Source organism: Cannabis sativa, chromosome 4 (assembly GCF_029168945.1).
Source record: "Cannabis sativa cultivar Pink pepper isolate KNU-18-1 chromosome 4, ASM2916894v1, whole genome shotgun sequence".
NCBI classification, from domain to species: Eukaryota; Viridiplantae; Streptophyta; class Magnoliopsida; order Rosales; family Cannabaceae; genus Cannabis; species Cannabis sativa.
In genome coordinates, this window is record NC_083604.1 from 12,907,856 (window position 1) to 12,917,622 (window position 9,767).

Sequence of the window (9,767 nt, forward strand, 5' to 3'; positions counted from 1 at the left end):
TATACTAAATCATGTCTTCTGAACTTTCATTTATGTTAAATTTTTTTCATTAAAATTGGACAAAAATTTTTAAATTTAACAATTTTAATAATTCTAAAACAATTTTAACGACATCAAAAATTCAGAGACATGATTTGTTCGAAGGATAAAAATCATAATTAGCCTAATAAAAATCCAAACCAATTGGAGAATTTCGTAGTTGGGCCACAAAATTGATTGAGGAAGTTGAAGTTGTAAAAACCCATCACCGAAAATTATCTTTATTATTTAAGAATCAATAATGATGTACAGACAAATCTATTACGCCAAGGACAGCTAGGTCCACCCATATCTATCTATCTATTATCTACTATACGACCATTTCTACTTTTAAGTTGGTTTCCCTTTACTTTTTTCATCGACAAATATAATATAAACGACAAAAATCAAAATCTTGGGACGTAATAAACAAATTAGGCCTCATCTCAAATGACAAGAGGAAAAATGTTCTTTGCGTTTTTGAATAAGAAAAAGATGTATGAGAGAACGTGATGAGATGCACATAAATATCAACTTTATGTAAAGTAAATCATATATAAAATATATAAAGATCCAATAATACAACCATAATCATTATACTAGGTAGAGTAGCAGTAGAAGAGCATATTCGAAAATGAATGATAAACTAAAAGCTTAGGATACATATCAATCTTCAATCTTCAATCTTCAATCTTCAATCATAGTAGAGAATAATAGATACAACATAAATATTATGGCTTGTTTTGTGTTTGATGTATGATGATAATAATGATGTTTGACGATTAATAAAACACAAGCCTAAAATGGAGTTGAGAGAGTGATCATGATGGAAATAATATTAATCAATCAAACATCTCTGTCACGTTTGCACTCAGGTGACATGTTAGGGTATCTGACACGATCAGTGCAATAGTTGTAAATGGTGTACTTTTGTCTGACCCACCTGAGATACCTCCACTGGCTCTGGTCAAGGTCCTGGAACTCCTTACCATCCCACCACCTCTTTCCTTGGGTGGCACAGTACTTGGCTTGAACCGATGACTCGCACCCATCGATGTGGAACCCTCTGTAGGCCGCTATGAATGGGGCCTTGGACCAGTCAGTCTTCTCAAGCCCACCTCTTGTGGCCCAATCGTCCGCATTCCAAAGACTCGAGTATATTTTCATGGGCTGGTTGAATGGGAATTTCACTCCTAAGTCTTTGCAGTTCTTGAACACACGGATTGGCACGGCGTCCACGAAGAATCTGATTATTGAAAAATTACCCCACAACCACCCCCCAAAAATAAATATTTATCAGAATAAAGATGATGATTTATAAAAGGTACACACATTACTAGACATGTCTGTTGATCTGTGTCACATTACTGACACGCACCCACTACTACTACTACTACACACTGTGAATGATATGAATATGATAATAGCAAAACAAACAAAAGACTGGCTAAAATTCAAAAGTGGATTTCCCCATTCCAATGATTTTGTTTGAAAAGAATTCTGCTTTTTCTCCTTTTCAATGTTTTGTCGGTATCTCCCATGAACCAGTTGTTCAATCCAGTGGGACCCTCCAAAATAGGGAAAAGGAAAGAAAACTATCTCACGGGTTCATTTCATTATTAGAACAGAGGAACATGTACTATGATTACAGACAATAGAAAAGAGGTTTTTTTTTCTTCTCTTTTATATTTTCAAAAGTATAAAGATTCAATTTTTCATTTGATCAAACATACACCCCCCACCACCTAATAGTAATTCTAATACTAGTGCAGTTTTTAAATGAGAAAATAAATGAAGTGTGTTTATGTTTGAAGGGTACTCACACAATCTGATACATATTCCAAAGAACAGAGTAGGAGTGGTAATCTTTGGTAGGGTCAAACCAGAGATAAATCCTTTGCTCTCTGTCTCCCTTTCCTCCCGTGAACACATTAGTCTGTAAAATGTAGGGTTGCCCTGTTCTGTTTCCCAAGAACTCAAAGTCTATTTCATCATGCTCCGAGTTTTGAGAAGATAACTACACACCATACCAAAATGGAAAACAAGATTAACAATCGTTTATCTAATCAAACAATGAGAAATGAGAAACCATTCACTCACATAAAACGCAGTGACTGTTCCAGCAGAGTCACCCGGGACAAGTTTTATTTGCATACTGAAGTGGCCAAACAAATAAGAACCTTTGGATTGAAAGCCAGTACCTTTATGCGAAAAAACCCAACATTTATTGTTGATCAGAGAAATGTTGTATGTACAAAAGTGTGTGTATATATAAATATAAAAACAAATATATATAGGAACGTGCAAAAACAAACCAGTGTATTTATCCAGATGGAGCTGAATGTCTGAGCCTCCATTGAAGTACTTTATGTGATCGAAAGCCCATGTAGGCATATAGTTTCTGCCAAATGGCACATTCACTGGTCTCTTGGGGGGAGCTCCCATAGTTCCGGACACCATTAGAAGCAAACCCAGAAGCATCGTCCAATGCAGGTGACTGCCCATGTTGTCTACTGTAGAAAGAAAAAAAAAAGAAACTTTTTTTTTTATTTTTGAGAAAAAAGACAAAGAAAGAGAAATGGTAAAACACAAACAAGACTTAGAGCATGAGTTTGAGAGCTTATGAATATTTAATAAAGAAAAATGTGGAAAGGTTTAGTCTTTGTTAGTGTTATTGTTAGTCAAGTCTGTGAAGAATCGTAGTCTTAGCACTCACCTGTGAGAGAGAGAGAAGAGAAGAAGGAGAAAAGAGAAGAGGAAGGCGTGAATGGTGATGACTAATTTGTGGGAAAACAGAGTAGCGAAAGCCCTTTTTGTAGTCTTTGATTTTCACCTCTTTCTTATATTGTTATTATTATACGTGCATTGGAGAGAGGTCCCCACTACCAAGCAAGGTGTCTTTTACCAAATGGCTCTGTTATTATTTTAGTATTATTATTCTTCCCAAAATAAATAAATAAATATGTATACAGAAAGCAGACTAGCGACTGATGTAGTTAAGTTATAGTTATAATATATCATCATTCATCGTCTATATATATGGCGGTGGTTTCTTACCATAAACTTTCTATTTGTTTAATCTGATTTGGCATATTAATAATGCATCCCATTTTTCCTCGAGATGTTTTGTAACTTGTAAACTAAATCTTTCTTGATAAAAAATGTGTCTTCTTGAATTGAGAATAGTAAGGAAAATAAAAGAAAAGGTAAAAGGAAGAAACAAAATGAGATGATGAAAAGTAAAGGACAGTAAGAAATGATAATAATTGAGGATAAATGTGACAAATATGTGAACATAAGAAGGCGGTCGGCCATGAGTGTGCAGTGTGTAGTGTGTGCAGTATGCAGAGTGCAGTGAGTCCGTCCGCTCCGTGGCTGTGTTCTGTTGTGTGGTCATTATTTTCTTTTCTCTGTTCAATTTATCAGAGCATGGCTTTTTGCATTGCTTACGGAACCTTTTTGTTCTCTTTATTTAATTTATTATCGACAAATAAATTTACGTTAAATAGAATTTTTACTCTTGAACTTTGATATGTATCAAATTATATTTATTGAATTTTTAAAGTCGTTTAAAATGGTCCCTAAACTATTGAGATTGTTGAATTTTTTTCCAATTTAGTAAAAAAGTTTAATGTGGATAAAAGTTTAGAAGCATAATTTAGTACATGTCAAAGTTCGAGGGGCATGATGGGAAGCATAATTTAGTAATAAATAATCACTAAAATAATAAAATTAAATGAAATTAGACAAAAGTCCTTAAATCCAACAATCTCAATAGTTCAGGGGTATTTTTAACGATTTTAAAAGTTCAAAAAACATAATTTGCTACATATTAAAGTTCAAAGACCAAAAATTCTAATAGTTTATAAATCTGTGCGGGTCACAATACATGATATTTATTTACTGTCTTGTTATAAGGCAAAATTAATGTTATTTAAGTGTTCCCAACACATGATATTATTTATTAAACTGCTGCAGAGGTTAGTTAGAAAAGTGAAACCATTTCGACAACTCTTGGAAGTAATAGTAGGTGAAATAAACATAGGTGATGTATAATAAACAATTGAATGTGATGGAATGGCATGTAGGGAAGAAAAAAAAAAATTTAATTTGGATTAAAAATGAGTATGAAGCATTGGATATGGATTTATTAAGTAGGTTAATAAATAAAAGAGGTCCCAGTCCCAGATGATTAAAATGCACATGCGCGCACACGTGCTCATCAATTTATGATCTCATGTCTTAAATGTACAATAATATTGGGAAAAAATATTGTAGAGGATTGTTTTAATAGAATTTTATCTAAGTTTGTACTTATGAGAGCTATTGAGTTCTTTTTAATTTAATTTTTTATTTATGATTCCTAATTATTTAGAATCATATGTACTTTTTTAAAAAAAAATAAATGATTTTTAGTGTTAAAAATAATATTTAAATATTGTATTGCAAGTTTGATTATTTCTTTTTTCTTACATATATATATATGGTACGTAATTATTTTAATTTTATTTTTTGCACATTAAACTATTTAAAATTTTACATATAATTATTAATAACTATAACAAATTTAATTAGACTAAAAAATTCTACTAAATGCTGAAATAGATAAGAGGTGTATAAAAATAGTCTTTTGAAAAGATGTAATCTAAACTTATTCAATAATATATAAGAAGCAACGATACTCTTAGGTGTTATTTTATTGCAGTATAAATATTCATGTTTTTTTGAAAAAAAAAAATAGGAGAACCATTTAATTAATGAAGATGTAAAAATTATAACAAATCATAAGGTCAAACAACATATATTTTGTATTTTTAACAGTGTAATAAGTGTATTCTAAATCCCAAGCAAAATCATGTTTGAGTTACTAAATAAAGTGATATGAACCAATTGCGACAAAAAAAAAATACCATACTATCAAAAATAGATAGTAAACACATTAATAGAGAGAAAACATGTACAATATTTTTTGGGAGGGCTACAACCTCCTACTCTTATTAGGGGCTCCGCCACTGAGTAGACAACTCCACACAAAGGTAGAAAAACAAAAACCATAATAAGGCATTATTGAAAATAAAATAAAACTAAAAATACACAAACACAGAAGCCATTGGGAGTACTCAATACGAACTCATCAACATTTAGGATGCAGACTACAACTTCATTTGGGAAAACTTGACCGCTAAGCTTCAGGGCGGGAAAGCAAAATCTCTCTCGAAAGTTGGGTGGGCTACTCTTATTAAGTATGTGGGTCTGTCCATGCCTAGTTATACCATGTAAACTACCAAACTCTCGAATCGTCTCATTCATAAAATTGATGGCATGGTTCGGGACTTCTGGTGAGGTTTTGAGAAAGGTAACCATGGGATGCATCTTAAGGCTTGGGATAAACTGTGTCTTCCCAAATTCCGTGGAGGACTGAGTTTTTAGAAAAATAAGAAAACAAACCAGGCTTATCTGGCTAAGTGGGGGTGGAACCTGTTAATTGGGAGTCAATTTTTTTGCTGCATGATATTGGAAGCAAAGTACTTGAAAGGAAAAGATTACCTTACCTACAAGTATAAAGACTCTGATTCATGGTTTTGGAAGAATGTGGTGAAAGCCAAGGCTATTATGAGAAAATGGGCATGTAAAATGATCGCAGATGGTAATGATATGAGAATTTAGGAGGATCCCTGAATCTCCCATGGCAGGGAGTTCTATCCTAAGGTAAAAGATGCTAGAGTGACGGATCATAACAAAGTGGTTGATCTCCTTACAGAATATGGGGATTGGGATATTCAGAAATGGAATTATCTTTTTGATAAAGAATCTGTTTTGACCATCCTAAAAGGGGGTAAACCCTCTGGTAAGGGTACGAATAGGTGGATTTGGAAGAAGGAGAGTAATGGGAGGTTCTCGTGTAAATCAGCTTATCTCATCCAAGCTTTAAATAGGGCCCCTCAGTAGATGTAGCTCCATCCATTTAGAACAAACTGTGGAATAGTAACATCTTGGAACGCCATAAGATGATGTGGTGGTGTATACTTTCTAAGGCCCTCCCTATTCACGTTATTCTATCTAAGAGATTTCATATAGAGGATGTGACCTGCTCTTTTATGTGGGAGTGGTGAGGAAAACATGGAGCACTTATTTCTCACTTGTAATTGGGTGTTTCATTTGTGGCGGTCGTCCCCATGGGGGATCTTTCCCATTTCTGATTCGGGCATTTGTTTGTGGGATTGCATCAAATTCATTTGGGGACTGGAAAAGCAAGGCATTAATATAGATGAAGTCTTTCTTTATGCGTCGATTGTTGTCGATACGATTTGGCGGACGCAGAATAACAAGGTACATAATAAAAGTCTGGCCAATGTTTATTAGTGTATTCACTATATTATTACTCTTATGAAGATTACAATGTTTCTATTTTCCCCACTCCATCCTCGTGTCTGGAAGCAGGTTGGCTTCAACCTCCTCTTGAGTGGGTTAAGCTAAACTGTGATGTTAAAGTTGGGATGGAAAGCATGTGCATTGCAGTTGTGCCTAGAAACCACTTTGGAGTGGTTTGTGAGGTGCATATATACAGTTAGATTAGAGTTCTCTAATGCTCTTTGTAGTGAAGCGGCTGCCTACTGCTTGACACTAGAAGTTGCTAAAGAGGATAGTTAGAAGTATATTATTATAAAGAGTGATTCTAGGGTGGTTATCAATTCGCTCAACAATCTAGAATCTCGTTGGAAAATTGAGAACTACGCTAAGTTTTGTAAAAGACTCTCCCAGTTTTTTGCTTATTGTAATTTTTATTTTGTTAGTAGAACTTGTAATTTTAAGGTCCATAATGTGGCTAAGTGGGCTTTCACAAACAATCAATTTGGTCAGTTGCGTGTTTCTTTTATTCCGAACAATATCCTCTATAATGATTGTGAGGTCTAATTTTCATCTATGCACGTTTCATTTTCAATAAAAAAAAAAGACACCGCGAAGTGCAAAAGCACCCCACACCCACAAGACCCACCAGAACCCACGGAAAATCGACTAGAACCACCCATCTAGAAATGTCGCACCCAAACAGCCTCATAGGAGAAGAAAACAACTCCCACAAAAGAAAGAAACAAGGCAGAACAACCAAAAGATCTCCGTCGATGAAACCTCGTGGCGCATATCGAGAAAAACCTCGCGATATCCACCGTGCACCAGATCCCAACGATGCCAACTCCAACAACCCCAAAATAAAACCCCAAACATTTAACGATAACAGACATCGATCCTCCCCCACAGAAACCATAAGAAGCATGATCAACAACCTCCGACACAGCCACACCCAAGCCTAGAGAAAAATCAGTGAGCCATGTCTGAAGAGAGTTAAAGACCCCTAAAAGTGGTAGACTAAGAAAAACCCTAAAATTTAAGTATTTATGTTTGGGGCTTTTTTATTTTTACACTTCAAAAATAGTTTTTTTTTTTTTTTGTCTTTTTACAAAATTTCACATAGAAACCCCAATAGCAACTGACGGAGCAACCTAAATCGCTACAAAAATCCACATAGCAACTCACATAGAAACCACAAGAGTAATTCAAACTATAAATATGAAAAAAAAAATTAAAATATAGAGTAATTTCCCTTTATATTTTTGGTATTTATCGAAATTACAATCTAATTTTTTAATAGGATGGTTTACATTAAACTAATATTATACACCTCACATTTTAAAAAAAATTAAATAGTTTCAATTATCAAAAATAAAATTCAGAATGATCTATTACTCACATATAAAAAATAATTATATGAATAAATATGCATATTTAAACTAAAGTAAAATATTTTAATTTTATTTTAAAAAAAATAGTAAAATACTTCCTATAATTACAATATATTCATTTCTAATTTTTCTTGATGTTAAAATTTCATACCTACGGACAAATATTGTATTTTAGTAGGCCATCCTGATGTATATGACACTTATAAAATAAAATTTTGCGACTCCTATATAAATAATTTAAATACTATCATAATAATTGTCTTGTACTTGTAAAAAAGTTTAAAAGTTTAACATTCAATTATCCATAAATACACATTAAATATATTTTTATTTATTTATTTATTTATTTGAAAAAAAAAATTAGAAATTAATCCCTCAATCTCTTAATTTCAATTAACATTCTACACTACTACATTGACCACTATTTCATTATAATTTTTTATTATTTAATATTGTTGGGAGACCTAAGAGACACGTCTAACTTGCTTCACCCCTGTGGTAGAATTTTCTAAACTATATAAAGTATTTGTAAATTTTGTGCAGTAGATAAAATGGTATGGATCTAGAAGATAATTGTCTGCCTAACCAAACACTAAATTAAATGGATTTTGGGAGAAAGCCCCGAATCACGGCGAGACAGCTGATAATTTATTGGGAAGTGAGGTGAAAATGATTTTATTATTATTATTATTATTATTATTATTATTATTATTATTATTAACTAACTAAGAAGTAATTGTAAGGGTGAGATGAGTGAGAGACAGTGAGTTGGACGACGATGGAAAGCGCGTCACCCCTCGAGTGTCGGTCGAAACGTGCAATGTTTCTTTGTTTACCTCTATTCCATATATGTCTACTATATATAACTTATATATGTATGCACTATGCAAGTGTATGTAGCAATGTTAATTTGGAACAGAACATGACCATGAACATGCATTAGGGATTTCAATTTCCATCATAGTTTGGTTTGGATTCATACACATATCATCAAGAGGGACCACACAAATCTTTTGGACACCCAAACTCTACTCAACTAAAAATAATAATAATAATTATTATTACCAATTACTATTATTATTACTCATTAATGTTTGGAAAATACCAAACGACGTTGAATTAATTTCTCACTCAAATCAAAGTTCTAATCAATAGTGTATTTTAGAGACCAAAATCACGTGCTTTCTATACCATATGCTTCATCTTTCTTTTCTTAATTAATTTTTTCCTTTCTGTTTAATATAAAACAAGGACAATTTATAAAGAGGTCTAATCTCATATATCTTATCTGTGGTGCAATTACTTTTACTCAACTTTGTTTTATAAGCTATAGACTATATAGAGTAGAGTACATTCTTATACTATATTAGAAAAGATGATGTGTTACTACATGTGGACGGTCGGCAGCAGTAACAACCTGAGCACATGACTTCAATTCAATTGGGTTCAGTTTGCATTATTATTTTTTATATTTTATTTTAGTGTGATTAAATTATATAGCTAATACCTAGCTGTTCCTTTCTCCCTCTAAACTAAAGAACTCTCTCTCTCTCTCTCTCTGACTTGGAGTGACTAGAGTCAAAGCTAGCTGTATTTTATGCAAGAGAGCTTATTAATTCCTAACTGTTCTGATCTCTTATCCAAATCCAATCTAATCCTTTGCACTTGCACCAACCCTTTGTTTTCCCCCCATACTAACTCCAAACTAAGACTCTTTCTCTTTCTTTTTGTTCTCTTTCCACTTTTACATTCAATGCTTATGCAAACATCTTGGATAGTAAATCTTAATAAATAAAATGGATCAACTACCACTACTACACTACCTATTACTATTAATAAATACCAATATACATTCATTACTTGCTTTTAATGATCTCTCAATTTTATTTGTTAGTCTATTTTTGTGAATCTGTTTACTGAAAAATGAAGTTTTTTGACATCTTTTCTTAGATTTAGTTTAGACACCAATAGCTTTACCATGAATAATGCCAATATTATTAATTTATA

The 9,767-nt window shown here is 32.8% G+C and overlaps 1 protein-coding gene across 2 annotated transcripts; it reads right to left on the reverse strand.

Annotated features, from left to right (window-relative positions):
• Window positions 1-553: 553 nt before the first annotated feature.
• Window positions 554-3,056, reverse strand: LOC115712815 (xyloglucan endotransglucosylase protein 34). 2 transcript variants are annotated; one of them, XM_030641194.2, is made up of 5 exons: window positions 2,735-3,056; window positions 2,334-2,531; window positions 2,119-2,219; window positions 1,842-2,035; window positions 554-1,264 (listed from the first exon to the last, which is right to left on the reverse strand). In XM_030641194.2, the coding sequence occupies exons 2-5, from the start codon at window positions 2,521-2,523 to the stop codon at window positions 865-867; spliced, it is 885 nt and encodes a 294-aa protein (XP_030497054.1). In that variant the 5' UTR covers window positions 2,524-2,531; window positions 2,735-3,056; the 3' UTR covers window positions 554-864. The 2 variants fall into 2 exon arrangements, with proteins under 2 accessions (XP_030497054.1, XP_060969273.1); XM_061113290.1 differs by having other exon boundaries at window positions 2,334-2,528; window positions 2,735-2,834.
• Window positions 3,057-9,767: the final 6,711 nt, after the last annotated feature.

Coding starts and splice junctions, on each gene's coding strand:
- LOC115712815 (XM_030641194.2), bottom strand. CDS start 2,523: ATGGGCAGTCACCTGCATTGGACGATGCTTCTGGGTTTGCTTCTAATG. Junction 2,220..2,333: donor CCATCTGGATAAATACACTG/GTTTGTTTTTGC, acceptor TTTCGCATAAAG/GTACTGGCTTTCAATCCAAA. Junction 2,036..2,118: donor GAACAGTCACTGCGTTTTAT/GTGAGTGAATGG, acceptor TATGGTGTGTAG/TTATCTTCTCAAAACTCGGA.